The sequence below is a fragment of the Girardinichthys multiradiatus genome, chromosome Y (assembly GCF_021462225.1).
Source record: "Girardinichthys multiradiatus isolate DD_20200921_A chromosome Y, DD_fGirMul_XY1, whole genome shotgun sequence".
Lineage (NCBI taxonomy): Eukaryota > Metazoa > Chordata > Actinopteri > Cyprinodontiformes > Goodeidae > Girardinichthys > Girardinichthys multiradiatus.
Window position 1 is genome coordinate 40517290 of NC_061818.1, and position 18832 is coordinate 40536121.

An 18832-nucleotide genomic window follows, 5' to 3' on the forward strand; every position below is an offset into this window, starting at 1 on the left:
CATCTAGCACAAGTATTGGGCCAAGGGAATGCCATGATATGGCAGCCCAAACCATCACTGATCCACCCCCATGCTTCACTCTGGGCATGCAACAGTCTGGGTGGTACGCTTCTTCGGGGCTTCTCCACACCGTAACTCTCCCGGATGTGGGGGAAACAGTAAAGGTGGACTCATCAGAGAACAATACATGTTTCACATTGTCCACAGCCCAAGATTAGCGCTTCTTGCACCATTGAAACCAACGTTTGGCATTGGCATGAGTGACCAAAGGTTTGGCTATAGCAGCCCGGCCGTGTATATTGACCCTGTGGAGCTCCTGATGGACAGTTCTGGTGGAAACAGGAGAGTTGAGGTGCACATTTAATTCTGCCGTGATTTGGGCAGCCGTGGTTTTATGTTTTTTGGATACAATCCGGGTTAGCACCCGAACATCCCTTTCAGACAGCTTCCTCTTGCGTCCACAGTTAATCCTGTTGGATGTGGTTCGTCCTTCTTGGTGGTATGCTGACATTACCCAGGATACCGTGGCTCTTGATACATCACAAAGACTTGCTGTCTTGGTCACAGATGCGCCAGCAAGACGTGCACCAACAATTTGTCCTCTTTTGAACTCTGGTATGTCACCCATAATGTTGTGTGCATTTCAATATTTTGAGCAAAACTGTGCTCTTACCCTGCTAATTGAACCTTCACACTCTGCTCTTACTGGTGCAATGTGCAATCAATGAAGACTGGCTACCAGGCTGGTCCAATTTAGCCATGAAACCTCCCACACTAAAATGACAGCTGTTTCATGTCGCCTATAGTAACTCAAATGCAAATAATTTATTACATGTGATATCTTAGAGGCATGCACGTTTTTTTTTAGGATTTCTATAATTCTTTGCTTCCGTATAACCTTCGGCCAGGGATTTTATCCGTGCTGTCTGACTGTTCTCCAGGAATCAGACTCAGAACCTGAGGAGTTTAATCTCATCTATTTATTTTCAGTACTCAGCAGTCAGGGTTATAGTATATGGACAAGTTCTCTGTTAAGAAATGAATTATCAAAACATAGTTTATAAAAGTGTATAGTAAGCATTACATCATATATACGCGTGAAAACAAAAAGTTAGAGCTTCAAACAGAGGGTTACAGATGCTCCAAACTTTCTTCTTCTCTAATCTACTGAAATGCAGGCAGGACGTGTCGTCGGAGGACAGACGGACAGGGAATATTTCTGTGTTCTAGATCACATGGACTCCTACAGCACTTGACGGTCACTGCACGGCTTTCACTTTATTTTTTTTGACTAGCACCGGTGCTCCTCAACACGCTGACAGACACACACAGGCTTCCAACAGTTAAATAAGGAACCAGGAAAGAAACACCAATAAATACAGGAAGTAGGACAGAGCCGGGACGTCCTGCTGACTCGGTCAGGAAGTCCGTACGGAAGCAGAGAGTCAGGAAGACGTCACGGGATGAAGAAGGCAGGATCCGGATGAGTCCGTCAGGTTCGAGCAGAGGGGTGCTTCACATCGACACGGCTTTAAACTCACATCCTAAACACTACCGCGGTCCGATACAAGAGTTAATCATCAATAATCAATAATCAGCTTCATATAAATAAATGAGTTACTACAGGATCTGCTTCCTTCTTACAAAACTGCAGAGATACAACGAGCACAACACACACAGTCCTCCCAGCTGGGTTAGGGCAGTCCAGGAGCTGGATCAGAACCAGAGAGCAGATCCAGCACAGGGCCTGTTCAGGTGCAGGATCAGAGCCAGGTTTAAGCGCCACAGCTGGGCCAACTCGTCTCGTTCACACACATGGAGTCATGAGGAGAACATGGACCTACAGGAACCAGTCAGTTATTGAACACAGATAATAAAATCATTTGTTGGCTTGTTTTACCAATAAACATCGGCTCGGTTCTGATGAAGTTCTATTGGGTTATCAGCAGATAAGTAAGAACATGTTTATTGAAGCTAAAGACAGATCTGTGAGAGAACAGTAGCGTTGTCTATGGCCTGCAGGTGGCGCTGTAGGCTGCAGTGATACCCTGGGTCGGGTAACAAAAACAGCCATGGAGGAAAACATGGAGGAAGTTCTGGTTTCACATGAGCAAGTTGGTTTTCTTTTATTGTTGAGAAGCAGAATCAGCTGATCGATCATGTGATTAGTCAGGCGACCCATTTGATCCAGAACTCAGATCTGGGTCAGAAAAGTTCTGTTTATGAATCAGTGACGAAAGCTCAACAAACCTGCATGAGATGGTAAAGTTGGGACAAGTACCTTCAGAACCAAACCCATCTCTGGTCCGACTGGTTAGATGTGATTAGATGTGAAACTACGGTGGCTGAGAGAGTTCAGAGGAGCCAAACATCAACCTCCTTGTGAGAAGTCAGACGGCAGCCTGATGAAAACAAAGAGGACTGTGTCCACGGTTCTGGTCAGGTGAACCGGTTCTTGCTCTAAGGAGCTGAATGATCTGCTCAGGCTATAATTGTGTAGTGAATAAATGCTGGTGCCAGGAAGACCGAGGATGTTTTTTAAACCATGATGCTGTCACCAATACTGACAAATGTCTTTATCTAGACCTCTGGAAGCTTCGTTTTTCCCAGGGCTCCTAAACGCATCACTGGCCTGCTATACCCCTGCTCCATGCCCGGCGAGGGAGCGTCATGGCAACCGTGGAGAGATTTAAACAGCTGATGAAGGTCGTTTATGAAGGAAAACACAACGGGACCACAAAGACAAACTGGACTCCTACGAGTCATCATGAACGGATACGTTAGTCTGTTGAAAAGAGAACAGCTCAGGTTCAGCTCAGCTAAAAACGGCTGATGGACCCACAGAGGTATCATGGCACCAATCGGATCAGAATTCTGCTGTGTAAAGTTGCCAAAGAGCATGAGAAACTATTAGAGGACAAATGGGTCGGATGATGACCTCCGTATTTTAGCTTCAGTAAAAGAAAATAACTTGTCCTGCTGTAAATATTGGCCCGGTTTGTTCTGCACCCAGAACCGTGGCCTGCTCTGCTTGTTTCTACTACAGCTTGTATTTGGTTTTCTTGGTGTTTAAACACTGTGCTCATATATTTATATTATATTGTAGATATGTTAATACTGTTTCATTTTTATTGTATTGCACCGACTACGCCAAAACAAATTCCTTGTATGTCCAAAAACGTCCTTGGCAATAAAGCTTTTCTGATTCTGATTCTGATAATCTGTGCTCCGGTCAGCTGTCGATCAGTCCATGCTGCTGTCAACCTTATGAATTGTTCATGTTACTGTGATGGTGCTGATCCAATGCAGCCCAGCCTCACAAAAACTAAAACTGCCCTTTAATTAATGCGAAGCTCCAAACCAGACACCAGCTTCTGCCCTGTGTAACCCGGCTGTGGGGGAGTTCAGTCATGTCTTCATTTTCTTTCAGGGGCCCTAGACGTTGTCACGGCAACAACATAAAGGAGGACCAGCCATCTTCCGTTCCTAATCCACCAGGTGAGGTCCAGGTGGTCCCTGAGCTCTCTGAGCCACCGTAGCAACCAGATGTACCATCAGCATCTTTATGAAACCTTTTAAATCAGCGAACTTCTCAGACTCATTCATTTTAAAAGGTTCATTTCAACTCCGGGATTAATATGGGCACAATAAATGTTCTGACTGATCCGGAGCTTCCACCTCCTCCATGAACACCAAACTGGCTGTGAAGCTTCAGCTTTTTGATTTAAGGGTGCAGGATGGGAACTCGGTATGGTAAATCAGGAACTCTGCTTACCAGTATTAAATATAAGAAACAGCTTTGATAAAAGCGAATGAAATGTGGGAACGTGTTAAAAAAAAACTTGTTAACAATAAAACAGCTTTTTTACATAATTATCAGCTCTGAGTCCATGTGGGTGAACCAGATAACAGGAAGTGTTTTCATGCTGCAGCACACACGCCTAAAGTCTGAAAAGTTCCTATGAGTCATTGCTGCCTGACGGCAGGGCGTAGAGGTCCAACAGCTGAGCTCCACTCGTGCTACGTTTTAGAGTGAGAAGGCTTTAAAACACAGAAGAAGGCCACCAGAGGAATCCACAGCAACCCGACGACCCCACAGTCCGGGTCCGGCTCGAACACTGCAGCTGTGGGGAGGAGGAGGGCAGCATGCAGCAGGGGGAGGTGGTTTGGAAACAGTTTGTGTGTGTGTTTATCTGTCCTCACACACACTTTAACCACACAATAAGGAGGAAAGTTAGGCTACGGTTTGGCACCTCCACCGACCCCAGCACTGGACCCCCCTCAGCCTAAATGAAAGGTCCGCCGGGCATGCCCAGGTAATTGGGCGCTGCCACGGCTGGCAGAGGAGGTGTGGTGCTGCTCCAGTGCACCTTCATGTGGTGCCGCAAGTTGGATTTGGAGGAGAAGCGCTTGTCGCACTGCTGGCAGGAGAATGGCTTCTCCTTGGTGTGGATCCGGCGATGGCAGATGAGCTGTGTGGACACGCGGAAGGACTTACCGCAGTCAGGGCACTGGTAGCGCTTGGGCTCGGTGTGAATGCGCCGGTGGTTCTTGAGGGACATGAGGTTGGGGAACTCCTTCTGGCAAGAGGAACAGAAGAAGGTCCCGGTTTTGTGGCTGTTCTTGTGGTTGAGCAAGGAGCTAGCATGACGGTACGAGCGGCCACACTGGCTGCAGACGTGGGGCTTAGCGACCTCATCGTAGCCCTCTCGGCTGCGTGCTTTATCCAAGCTGCCGGGATCGAGTCCTTGCTCTTGCATGAGGGTGAGGTCAAGGCCTGACCCCCAGCCCAGCTCCTGGGAGCCCCCTGGCCGGTGCTGCTGGGGTCTGGGCTGGCGGGGTTGCGGCACCTGACCATGGGTGATCTCCAAGTGGAGTCTAAAACTGGCCTGTGTAGGGAAAGCTCGCTGGCAGGACCGGCAGGTCAGCTCCCGCTGCTTCTGGTGGACACGCCGGTGGTTATAGAGCTGTGAGGAGACACGGAACGCCTTCCCACAGTCGTGGCAGCGGTGGCGGCGAGTCTCCGAGTGGATGCGACGGTGGTTCTTGAGAGCAAGCAAGTTGTTGTAGGTCTTGAGGCACACGGCGCAGTGGTAGATGCCGACGGTGTGGGTGTTCTTGTGGTTGAGCAGGGAGCTGGCATGGCGGTAGGAACGGCCACACTGATCACATCTGTGCAGAGACAAATGGCAAAGGGGGATCACGGGGGAGGGGCAGGGGGAGAGACAGAGATAGATTAATGATGGGAGGCAGACGTGGGAATCACTGTTACCATCTGATAAGTTCACATACAGGTATATGATCTGAAATCCGGCTCAGAGCTTTCTACAAACTGGTGCACCAACTAACGTGTCTACACAGGTCACTGGGGGGACTTCTGGGTGGACGGGTGAGGGAGAGGGGGACATGGACACACAAGCGGGAGGAAAGTAGGAAGTATCTGCTGCTTCCTGCGCTGCACATACAGCCTCGTTCTGCCTCTGTCTCAGTTTAGACCGTATGTAAAAGGATGCACTGAGTCTGTAGTGTGTCAGCAGAACCAGCCGTAGCTACACTAAATGTCCGGTGGGGAATGCTAACGTTTAGACATGTGCAGTGCAGCTAGCTCCAAATACTCCCTGCTCTTCCCAAACAAACATCAAAATGCAGCAGCCTCATTCTGCTCTGCTCAGCAGCCATCAGATCAGACACAGTCAGAGGAACACACACACAAAGCTTCAGTCAGAGAAGAAAACAGCATGTAAACAACATCTAAACATGACATGATTGATTGATTGAAGGCAGCCTACAAACTACAGTGTGTGAGATATGCTAACTGAAAGCAAACGGGGATGACTTATCTGGTCTCTCCACTAATTCAATCTGTCCAAACTTCAGAAAAATCCGAATTCCGGCACGCGTATGGTCCCAAGGAAGCCGGATTGGAGATCATATACCTGTAATAGACATGTAGAGACCTAAATTTATCTTCACTGATGCTTTGGTTTCAACTTCGAAGAATCACAAACAACTGACGAGAACTCACGTGTACCGACACTCTTCTCCCTCTGCGCTGGGTGCAGCGGCCTTCCTCCTGACTTCCATGCCTACCTGGTTGTCCCCACAGCGGTGCCGGGCCAGACCAGACCTCCCCTGGAAACTCTTCCCGCAGCTGGGGCAGCCAAATGGGGTGGCACCCTCCTCATGCACCTTCTGGTGGTTCCGCAGGAACCTGGCTAATCGAAAAGCTTTCCCACACGTGTGGCAGATGTGTTTCTTGCGTTGTGTGTGAATGCGCATGTGGTTGCGCAAGGCCATGTAGTTGGTGTAGGGCTTGTCACAGAAGTTGCAGCGGAAGTTGCCCGTCTTGTGGGTGTGCTTGTGGTTAAGCAGAGAACTGGCGTGTTTGTAGGTGCAGCTGCACAGGTCGCAGGCGTACGGCCGCTCGTCCGAGTCCATGTCCACAGAGTTCCTCTCCAGGCTGACGTTGGTGGAGCTGCTCGTGGAGGAAGATGACGGAAGGTGCTGAGCCGGGCAGTCGTGAGCAGAAAGCTCGTCAGCTGTGGCGAAGCCTTCGCAGCAGCCATCGCACTCAAAGTCCATTTGGGCCCCTGGGCCTTGTGGGCCTTTGCACAAGCCGGCTGTAGTGTGGGTGGCAAGCTGCCGCTGGGTGCGGAAACCTTTGCCGCACTCCTGGCAGTTGTGCTTCTTCTGGGCAAAGTGGAGGCGCAGGTGGTTCTTCATAGCCAGCCGGTTGGGATACGTGGAGTTGCAAACATTGCAGTGGTACTCCCCGATTTTATGAAGGTTCTTGTGATTTGCCAGGCTGCCGGCGTGGCGGTACGTCTTCCCACATTCTTCACAAGCAAAAGGCCTTCGCCCGCTTTCCGCAGGGTCAAACTTCTGGGGCCTAGAAGTGCCAGCTGATGAGTAGGGCTTCTTAAAGCCTTGGTGGTTGTACTTGACCCCCATCATGGGTCCCTTTGAAGACTCTGCTCTCATGGTCTGCATCTGAGATGGACCAGGCTGCTGGAAGCGGGAACCGTTGGGACCAGTGCGGACGAGACCTTTGGCACGGTGCTCTTCATGGAGACGGAGGTGGTTGATGAGCTGCTTTTGGATCTTGAAGGCTTTGCCACATTCCTCACACTTGTGCCTGGAGCAGAGATGACAAAAGATGAAGGAGACACAAGAACCACAATGTTCCAAGTACAACAATATGGTTTACTTTCCATTTCTGAAACTGATCAGTGAGCAGAAAGTTCTGTACAGTATGTCTACAAGTAAACAGAATTAGATGAGAACCCATCTATGGTGTTCCACAAGGATCCATTCTTGTACCCATGTTGTTTTTATTGAAAACGTATCTTTAATTTCTTCGTGACTCACATTTGGACCTGGATTCTTGAGAACCAACTGAAATAAAATGATCCATGATCCAGCACCACATGGGAGAGAGAAGGGCGGAAGACATGCAGCTGAAGTCCCAAGGTCGGGAATCGAACCGCCGACGGCTGCATCAAGGACCAATAGCTTCCGTATACAGAGCACCCACACTACCTCGATACCATAACCCCCGTTTCCACCTAATTTCAAATGCACACCATGATGCATCTGCTATACTCTGGAAGAGGAAGAAACTAAAAGAAGCTCCACCAGTACATGGAGGTTTGTGTTGGTGAGGTTTTCTTTAACTCTTATTTATCTGGTTGAAAATAGAAAATAGCTCGCCTAATTTGTAATCATGACAACATCAGCAGTGCCACAAACTGCAGCTACAATTATCAAATTTGGTGAAAACGTTTGTTAGCTTCATACCCAGAGACATCAGTAATGGGCTAAAGTCATGTTGCTGCAAATCAATTTGGGAAGAAATAGATTTCCAAAGTATATGAAGTTTATTATTCAGGCAGAAATTATCATGAAAACATCTCAGATTCAGACCATGGTCACAGTGTGCAATGCTCAGCAAAAAGCCAAACCCCAAGAACCCCATCCCAGATTCTACAGGCCTCAGTTGGCAGGTTAAAGGTCATGACAGGACAATTAGAAACACACTGACCCAGTGCGGCTGTTAGAAACGGTTCAAGGACAAAGACTATTGTCTCTAAAAACAGCAGGACTTAGGTTAGCAAAGCTGCAACTGGATGAAGTTCAAGACTAATGGAACAATGTCCAAGCTGAAGCTGGGTTTAAACTGGATCAAGACACGTATTCCAAGGTTAGGACAATGCAAGTATTTTAATATAAGTAGAGGTAATCATTTAATGTAATATAGCTTTAAACCATAAAATGTTTCTATGTTTCATGAAGGAAAAGTCACAGGTTTGAAGACAATGAGATACCATCACGGTTCCAACCATACACCACGCCCACCATCAACCCAGCAGTGTTTTTCTCCAAGACCCACCAAGCAGGATCTGGGAAACCAAAGCCTTTGGGTTCTGAGAGAGGGATAATTGGAACTGGAAGGACTGAGACTGTGGCTTCATTTAATTCAACACAAGTAACCTCACATGGCCCGGACCTGGATGGATCAATCATTATTTCTGGATTCTATGAATGTGTATGGTTCCTGGTTGGTGAAGTGAACTGTCAAAAGGGTCCCAAGAACAAACGAGTCTCTCACTTGTCAAGCAACCCTGGCAGATCATGTCTAACTCCTCCGAGAGACAAGTGGCATTCAGCCACACAAGATTGAGGAACAACAGGGCCGTGATGCCCTTAATGTCCGGGACTACACACACTCATCATGAAAATTAGGGATTGCAATTATTTCCAGCCATGTGGCATTGACTTCATCACGTGGTCCTTCCCCTTCAACAGAATGCTGCTCAGGGATCCCTTACCCCGTCTACCGTAGACGCAGACCCACCGCCCTGCTCCCAGGGCTCGTTCGTACTGTTCGCCTATTTGAAATTCTGTATGAAGTCTTTGGAAACAGCAAACCAAGACGTGTTGCTTACTTTGAAATAAGCTGCAGATCAAAGGTCACATTTCAAGACATGTACAAGCAAATTTTAATGTTCACAGACTACTTAACATGTATCAAGATTTCTTTACCGAATTAGACGTTCTAATTCGTAATAACACCCATTTGTAATGTGAGTAAAAGCAAGTTTTTCATGACATTTGTAAATGAACCATTGGCATACCTTTTCAGGTCAAAGTGGGTCCTTTGGTGGTTCTTCAGCGCCAGCAAGTTATAGTAGCGTTTCTGGCACACCAGGCAGCGGAAAACACCGGTCTTATGAGACTTCTTGTGATTGAGGAGCGAGCAGGGGTGTCTGTATCCTCGCCCACACTGGTCACATTTGTGGGGTTTATCACTTTGATCAACAATTGATCTGCGGCCATCACCACTACCTCCAGGTACGCCATCACCTCCAGACATCCCCTTGCCTCCATTTAGCCCAGGTTTATTCATCGCTCGATTCTTACCAGGGCATAAGTGCGTGACCAGGTGGTGCTGGTCGGCAAAAAACATGCCACAGTCCACACATATGTGGTTACGTCCATCCATCTTGTCACTGCCATTGGCTGAGCTGCCAGTGATACCCTGCTGCTGGTTGTCCGGCCTCTGGGGGCCATGGATTAACTGGTGATTCAGAAGGTCCTGCTTCCTGGAGAAGCTCTGGCCACAGGTGGAGCAGATCATTCTCCAGTCCTGATCCAGATTGGATGGTCCTGCTCCTATTGGGTTATTGGCATGGCTGCGTAGGTGGCTTCTGAGAGCTCTGAGGCTGGCGTAGTGATTGCCGCACACCGAACATTGATACACTTCTCCGTCGTCGTCGTCTTCTTTGTCATTGCTGCCCATCCTCTTACCCCCACTCTGAGAGTAGGGTCTCTGGCTGCTGCCTCCTTTAATGCTGCCGGAGCTCCCAGAGGGCATGGATGTCCCACTGGAGCTGTGGTAGCTCATGTTCCCCATGAAGCCGTTAGACATGTTGCTTTGCTGCTGCTGCGGTGGTGGTGGTGGCTGCTGCTGTCCGCGGCGAGGACACATGTGCGACTTGATGCCTGAAACATCCCCATACATCTCGCCGCAGTCGGCACACACGTGTCTGTCTGTCTGGCGGTGAGTAGAGCTGCTCTGGGACAGCGAGCTGCCGTCAAAGCGATCATGGAACTCTAGGGAATCCAACCCGCTGCTGTGGCTGCCGTCTGGCACAAAGTGAGCGGAGTCGCCAAGGTTTCCTGGCAGTGAGATTGGAGTGTTTGTGGTGCTGCCCTCTTGGACGTAGCTCTGCTGGGAGTCTAGCGTGAGTGGCTCAGGAGACAGCCAGTCGCTGTTGTCGTTGTTGATTGGCTGGTTGGCGGGGCGGCCCTTGTGGCTCCGCAGATGGCTATGTAGTGCTGCCAGGTGGGGGTACTGCTTACAGCAGATGGTGCACTGGTAGTGGCCAGTCTGATGGCAGCGTTTGTGGTTGACCAGGCTCCCTGCGTGCCGATAACTTTTGCCACACTCTTCACACTTAAAGCGCCGCTCTTCGTCGTCTGGAGAATTAGCCTGAGGCACGCGGCCACCGGAGGGTGATGCCACCGAGCCTTGTGATCCAGAGCTGAGCGTGTCTGAATTGAGTATGGAGCCATCCTGACTGTGGGAGGGTGGATGAGGATCATGCGTTAGATAGTGAACTTTCAAAGTCTCCAGGTCTGGGTGCCCTGCCCCACAGTATGCACATGTGTAAATGGGGTTGTTGACTGGGGGGCCCATAATTGGGTCATAGGGGCCCCTTTTATCTGCAGGAAGGGGAGGCAGGGGCAAGGGGTCCCCCAGGGCCGGGGTGTATGCTGGGGACCGTACAGCACTCAGGTTGTGAGGCATGATCCCTGGAAAGCTGCGTGGCAGTCCGAGTGAGGGTGAGGCTGTATTGTGCAGCAGGATGTGCTCCTGGAAGTCTGCCTTGTTCGGCAGCGCTATCTGACACAAGTGGCAGAAACAGGAGGCAGAGTCATCGCTCTGAGACGACTGCGAGCCAGTACTGCGCTCCGAATCGTGGAGGCTGCTACCAGCGCCGCTGCTCACCATGGTTGCTCCTGGTGTCTTGAACTTCGAATGAGTTCTCTCGTGGCTGTTTAGCGCAGCCAGGTTGCTAAATTGTTTAAAACACACAGAGCACTTAAAAGTTCCTTGTTGGTGACACTTTTTGTGGTTCACCAGACTACCGTGATGCCGATAGGTTCGGTCGCACTGGTCGCACTTGAACGGTCTGTCCCAAGCGTCGTCAGATTCAGGGGAGCCTTTTTTCCTGTGGTCGTCTGTCTCGTGGCCAGGCAGGATACTATGTCCCATACCACTATTGTTCAAATGGGAACGGCCAAACCCATCCGAGAGGTCCTGGGCGAGGCCGAAGTTCCTCTCGTCGTGGCCCGCCTCCTCAGGGGCCTCCTCGTTCTCCTCCTCAGCGTGTGCACTGCTTGGGGACAGAGTATGGATCCGAAGGTGGTTTTTCAGAGCTACCGCGTTTGGCAGGGTACGCGTGCAGACTGGACACTGGAACGAACCCACTTCGTGCGACTTCTTATGATTGGCTAGGCTGGCTGCGTGCTTGTAAATTCGTCCACACTGCTCACACTCAAAACGACCGCTCTCTTCCTGCTGATAATGTGCTTTCATATGTTCTAGAAGACTTGGAGTACTCGGGCAGACCATATCACATTCTTTACAGGGGTATCCCTTGGCACGACTCATATCATGCATTGCCATAGTAGTCTACACCATAACAGCAGTTGGAGGGAATCACAGTTCACGACGTAGTAATGAACAGTGAAGGGTTGAAGGGGTGAGGGGGAGGGGAGGAGACAAGGCTGCTTAGCTCTTCAGCTGAGACCTTAGGCCATCTTCTCCCACCGAGGAGCTCCGGCCAGTCACGGCCCGCCTCAGAGGTTGGCGGGCCTGTGGGGTGATGGGCACACCAGCCAATGAGGAATCACTGTGGAGAAAAGAAGAAGAGAGTTATTGATGGGATATCACAGGGTTACTAATCTAGGTTCATCTGATTCGTACTGGTTATCACAAATATTGATTTCTAGATTCAAACCTTTAGTTTTGATGTGAATATGCTTCGTTAGGTTTTATATGAACTTTGTAGCATTTATTGTTAAAATAAAAAAGTATTTACATCTTTTCTGATTGTGACTGCTGTCGAAACCCCCCAAACACAAATTTAAAATTAGGCGTCATCAGGACATCAGTGACATAATAACATGTGATTCTAATCACCAAAATGCTAACAGTAACTCCATTCAAACAACGGCGCTGGTGGTGTAGGGGTGAAGCGCGTGACCATATACGGAGGCTACAGTCTTCGAAGCGGCTGTCCCGGGTTCGAGTCCCGGACCCGGCGACCTTTGCTGAATGTCTACCCCTCTCTTTGCCCCTCCTTCCTGTCTGCCTACTATCAAAAATAAAGGCCTCTAAAAAATTATTTTAAAAAAAATAATTTCAACTTTATTGTAATTTATGACTCTCGTGGAACAAATAGTAAAAATAATTCCAACAATACTGTCAGTTTTTGGGAATTTCAAACATCATTATTTAGGATCTATCATCGTTACGATAAACCAAAAACCGTATTATCAAAATCCAAATCACTTTATTGTCATTGTACAAAAAAGTGCAAGTAATATATATTTATAATAAATATTTATAAATATAAACACACATACATACACATAATACAAATAGAAGCAAATAATAAAGAAACAACCGGAATGCCATGTTCAACATGTTAGAATATTACATTTGTATGTATTGATATTGCACTAAGAAAATGAAAATTGTTCAGGTTTTGGATGAATTTGTGGAGTTCAGTGCAACACGATTGTTTGGGGGAGAAGCTGTTTTTCAGTCCATTTGTTCTCGTCTTTATTGCACTGAAACGCATCCCTAAAGGTAAGAGTTCAAAGAGATGGTGACCATGGAGTGAAGGGTCCCTGATGATGCTGTGGGCTCCTTGGAGGCAGCGGGTAAGGCAGATCCCCTCCAGAGATGGAAGGGGGCAGCGTTTATGACCCTCTGGAGCTGCTTACTACCTACTTAGTCCTTAAAGAAATGTCTTTTGGGGGATTTGATCAGCAGCGCATCTTTGACTGCATTAGAATAATAATATAGATCAAATTGTAATTTATGGAAGTGAATTTAAGTCTGTCCACATGTCAGAGATCAATTCTGGGATGGATCTGATTGTCTGGTGACATTTATTATGAATTGGTGATGCATAAATTCAACTGACAGGTAGCTGAATACATGGATATCTTCAAATCTTGCTCCACTTATATGACATTTGAAGTTCTGACTTCTAATTTGAAAAACAATCTACTGAAATTTGAAAATGGAAAGCTAGACATTCGGCTGGCATTTAAACAACCAGCTGGTTTATTTCTAGAAATCAAGCACAGCTCTGACCTCTCAGTGATAATGAGACTACAGACTCTACAACAGGGGTGTCCAAACTTTTTGACACAGGGGCCAAAAATTATATTAAAATTATATAAACACAAAAAACTATTTTTGACTGTGCAACAATAAACCTGCATCATATCATTGAAACCTAGTCGTCAGGTTGCTATAAGACAGTCTGTAAATCATAGTGAATCTAAAATATAAAAAGCATCTCAGATGTTTGTCGTATTAAAAGGAATTTTCTATTTTAAAAATGTAATGTTTATTCTCAGCAACCAGAGCATGAAGCAGCTCACTCTCTCGATGCACCAATGTCTGCTGTGGAGGTCTGTAGTCGTATTTACTATAACATTTTAGTTTAAACTAAAACTGTGATTAAAGACAAATACATTGTGTTCTAACATATTCAACTTTAGGAACATATTCATTTGTAGCAGAAATTTCATGCTAAAAAATGTTTTGCAAGCATAAATCTGTTTTAGGTGCCGCCAGCACATTTCTTGTCACTGGCGGCTAAAGAAAATCACTCCGGGGGCTGCAAATGGTCCCCGGGCCACACTTTGGACATCCCTGCGCGAAGCCCTGTGGCCGCATCTAGAAATCACATTATTGACCAACTGATATGAATCAAACTGAGAAAATAAAGCGACTCATGGAGTCTGGGTTGGCTGTGGACTTCCAGCTGCTTTCTGCAGCTCACAGAAGCAGCAGAAAGCAGCTGAGGTTTTTCCATCCAGTGTTGACCCAGATTGTTTGTTCTGAGGTCATGTGACCATCAGAGCTTCACCTGCCTGCAGGTCAACAGGATGTAGAATAAAACAAGAAACAGGAGCAGCTCTCATTCACACTGCTGGATGTTCTCATTCTCTCAGGCAGCTTTAGTTTACTCTTTCTTCTCAAACTGTTGCTGTAGTTAAACCATTTTGTTTTGTATGTTTGGTTAATAACACGTTCATTATTATAATTACTGGTCATGAATTAAACTTGCGGTCCTTAAAAATACTCCAGTTAAAACCAAAATAATACATTTATCATAACTCTTCCATGTGAGGCTGATTTCAGCAGCAAACAATGTTTTTATTAATGTTTCTTTTAATCAGCTGTTTTTTAAACGGATCCAACATTGCAGGGTGATGGAGCACCTTCAGACACTCTGAGGTCAAAGATCAGGTCAACACTTTCAGCTGATCTGAAGTCAGCAGCTGATCACTGCAGACTTAAACACTCCGGTCACATTCAACGACTCCTGAAGCTCCCAGAGAAGAACCTCTTCTCTGTGTAACAAAACCGGTTCTACAGACAACACCAATGGGTTGGGCTTCTGGAGGTCGTTGAAGGGCAACAGAGACCATTGGTTCTGGGCAGAGATCCAGCTGATCCGATATAATACCTGCTCTGGACACCAGACACCCTTCATCATCAAAAGTAACTGATCTACTGATATTATTACTGATCTATTTAAGCTCCTTTTATAACAGAGTAAAGCAGTTCTGGCATCAGGAAAAGTCCGTTTGAGCTAGGGCTGAAACAATTAATGGGATTAATTGTGATTAGTCGATTATTGAAATAATCGTTAATTAATTTAGTAATTGAATAATCTTAACTGGAGTATACAGACTCTGAAACATGCCTTTTGCTGAAAGAACAACCCGTTTAAGAGCAGTAAATTGGCAAAACTGTACAAAAAGGATTTATTTTGCATTTTAGATGAAAAACCTCGCCTGTCAGTTAATATTCTCAAGTCGCCCAGCTATAGCGTCACCTCATCATCGATCATGTTCTCACAAATGTTTTGTACAATTGAACCTTGCAACATGCAACAAAATACAGTCGCTTTTATTTATTTAAAGACCTTATTATTATTAAAATGCCATGTTCTGAGCACACATTTAAAGTGCGCAATAAATGACTGTTTTTATAAGTTCAAAACGCTCGTTAATTTACCAAGAGTATCTCGTTAATCGATTAATTGAAAAAAATAATGGCTAGATTAATCAATCACTAAAATAATCGATAGCTGCAGCCATTAATTGATCAGATGTTTAACTTCAGGTATCAGAACCAGGGCTGGGAAAGTATCGATGTCATTTATGCCACATTAAATATGAATAAAATCTATCACTAACGTCGACATAACTTTCTATAGCAATCTTTATTCATCTTTGTTTATTTCACTGAAAGTTTAGTTTTCCTTTATGCTCCTGAATGCATCGCTCAATCACTCACTGGATCGGGAAATATAATAGTAAATATTGGTTATTGGCCATAACAGCAATATTAATATCGGATATCAATATCAGTCCAAATGTTCCTATCGATGCATCCGTACTAGCTGTTACCTTTGCAGAGATAACCTGTTTTCACAATGAGGAACCAACCTGCAGCATGAGCTTTGTTTTGGACATGAAGTTGATGTTAATAAAGTTATTGGTAAACATATTAGAATAATAATTGAACACGCTGCCAAGCTTGTCTCAGTCATAAAGCTGTTAACATGTCTCTGAATGGTTTCTAAACATGCCGAAAAATTCACCTTCAGTGTTTTATTTTATGTCTGTATGTTTTATGGTCAAAGAGTCTGAAATCATGAGTAACTTTTTAATAAGAAAAAAAGAACAGAGGAGATCTCGGTGTTTGCATCCTACCGTTTCTCCTCTGATTGAAACCTTCGGTCGTACACACACACACACACGAACCGTGATCACAAAGATGTTCAAGAAGGTTGAGGTCAGGAGTCTGCAGGTCAGCCAAGGTCCTCCACACCTGCAGCCACAGAGGTCACTGGGACACCAGAATTAATTGATTTGCTGGTGGGACCCAACACTTTAGACTATATAGTGTATCTATCAGTGTTATTTACCTTTAGTGCAAAGTCTGTCCTGTTTTATAAGACATGGTTATTTTTGGTTTTCCCCTTTGAGATATTTTATTTATTTATTATTATTATAAACAGAGAGGTATGCATGTACATTTTGTACTTTATATTATTTTATTTGCTTTATTTGTCTTTGGGTGTATTTCTGTATCACTTTTTGCTGCAACAAAGGAGGATTTCACCACCAAGATTTAAATCTATAGTTATTTCTATTTTGTCTATTTGTTACACGGATTTTTTAACATCACAATCTACGAACCAGGATGCTAGCTTCAGTTTATTATAGGGCGGCACTAATTTAGGAAATCTTGATAAAAACAGTGTAATTTTGCAATGGCAGAATTGGCTGCTGTAAAAACTTTTGCTCAATCTTCTTTCAACATCTCCCATTCTGTTAGCTTTAGAATCTAAATCACTAAAATATGCATTAAAAATAACAAACATATCTATGATACGTTTGGGCACCAAGGAAGCAGAGAACAATCCATCCAACTGGCCAAATATACCATTTACATGTAAAAAATAAGTATCATAGGCCGCCAAGTATTGCATCCAAACTGTCCTGTGTAACTGTGATACCAAGATAAAGGTTCTGATTGAATATGTTGTGCAGCTCTAGTTTATTGTCCCAAACCCTTATTTTCAAAGAAAATGCCCGAACTCCAAGCTGAGTTCCTCCTCAGACGTGCTGTAAAGTGATCTGGACCAGTCTGAACCTTTCAGTCAGTCAGATGTGAATCTGGGCTGCAGCCAATCACAACTTTCCCTTCAGATCATCATGTAAACAAACCTGCTGAGGCCTTAAACTGACCAGGAACAACCCGGCTGCGTTCACACACAAACCGGTCTGACCCGAATTAAAGGTTCTGCTGTATTTTACAGTTTTCTAGACCAACACACATTTCCTGCTTGAAGCAGACCCGGACCAGATTCAGACGGCCGCCCCGTGGCCGCCTGACCTTGGCCCGTCTCCTCCCGCTCCGGTTCGGCCTCGGCAGGAATTCATCGGACCAAGCGGGACAATTCGACATTTCGTGCCGCGGACCCCCCACTCTGAGCGCCGCTCGATCATCACACCGCCACCCGCCCTGCCGCTCCGGGGAGAGGACGGCGGAGCTGAGGGTGGAGGACCGTATGTTTGCGACATGATGCAGGACACCACCTGCAGCCATGAGCCCACTCCCACCGAGACCCTATGAACATCTGAAATGGCTTTCGACCGCGGCGGCGAGCCATTTTCCCGCAGCTAATGGGGTTAGCTCGCTTTTTAATAGCAAACACAGACCCGCTACGGTCCAGTCGACCTCCGGGCACAGTTCACTGACCGAGGCACGGTGCTGAACTTCGGAAGATTGTCCCGCGGTCATTTCAGGCTGTAATTACGAATATTTAGAGCAAAGCAAGCGGAGGTGAGACCTGATGCTCGGCCGAGTTAACGGTTAGCGCCTGGCTAACGACTAGCATCCCCGCGGAGACAGAAAACAGAAAAACGGAAGTTGGAAACAAGCAAATAGCGAAGAAAATCGCACAATCATCAGTCTCACACAACTGTATGCCCGACTGTGAGGCTGGTTTCTAGGTTTCCTCCATATTAAGTGACCGAAAGCTGTATCCGCTGCAGCGGTTAGCAGCGCAGCTAGCTCGGAGCTACACAAAGATCCCGACAAACACACCGCGGCCCCCCTTTCATGGAAAACATCGGCTTTCCTGCGTTTTCCACCCAAAACTCACCCCTCAGTTGGCCTCTGCACCCGCCAGTAGACCGATGCACGGTCTGGACCCACAGATCGTGAACCTTTCACAGATTAGACATGCTTATTTTCTCCTCCTGCTCACCCTCCGACTTTTTCTGCTGTGTCCCCCCCACCGCCGCTACAGCAGCACACTTCCTGCCGCTGCCGCGCGCGGTGAGGCTAGCGGCGCGACGCGACGCGACGCGACGCGGCGTGGGTCTAAACAGCAGCGGCGGCAGGTTTGTGTCGCCTGGGTCAGAACCGAACTGCCCGCAAAATAAAACATTCTTCTTTTTTAGTTTGCTAATTAAATGAATTAATCTGTATGGAGTCCAAACATGCCACACTCATCCCAAAGGGAACGAAGTGTTTTATGTGTGTGTGTGTGTGTGTGTGTGTGTGTGTGTGTGTGAGAAGATAAACAGAGCATCAAAATGATCTAATGCTACAAACAGACGCAAAATCATAAAATCTGCAGATTCCAGACGCAGGAAAAGCAGACTGATCACAAGTCAATAATATCAGACATTCAGTAAAAAAACAGACAAAAACGCAACAAGAAATTTTACACAAACACAAATATAACCAGATATTACAACGGAGGGAACGAAATGATGGCGAAACAACACAAACAATAAGAGCAAAAATATAAACACAAGCTGCAACATGTGCAACAATCAGAGAAAAACAAGTAAACACAAAGCAACAACACTGACCCACAACAGGACACCAAGTCGACAAAAAGAAGGATGACAAAGAATTTGAATTCAATGATTCACAAATTACACAAGTTCCTGCAGGAAGCTGCTGAGGTCCTCTGCAGCTCTGAGGGTC

At 46.4% G+C, this 18832-nt stretch overlaps 1 protein-coding gene across 1 annotated transcript; it reads right to left on the minus strand.

Moving 5' to 3' along the window:
* Nucleotides 1-965: 965 nt before the first annotated feature.
* On the minus strand, nt 966-18131 carry LOC124864253 (zinc finger protein 646-like). The gene is made up of 4 exons (XM_047358943.1): nt 17997-18131; nt 9135-11918; nt 6026-7135; nt 966-5172 (listed from the first exon to the last, which is right to left on the minus strand). Exons 2-4 carry the CDS (start codon nt 11690-11692, stop codon nt 4287-4289), a joined length of 4554 nt encoding a protein of 1517 aa, XP_047214899.1. The 5' UTR covers nt 11693-11918; nt 17997-18131; the 3' UTR covers nt 966-4286.
* Between the last annotated feature and the right edge of the window lie 701 nt (nt 18132-18832).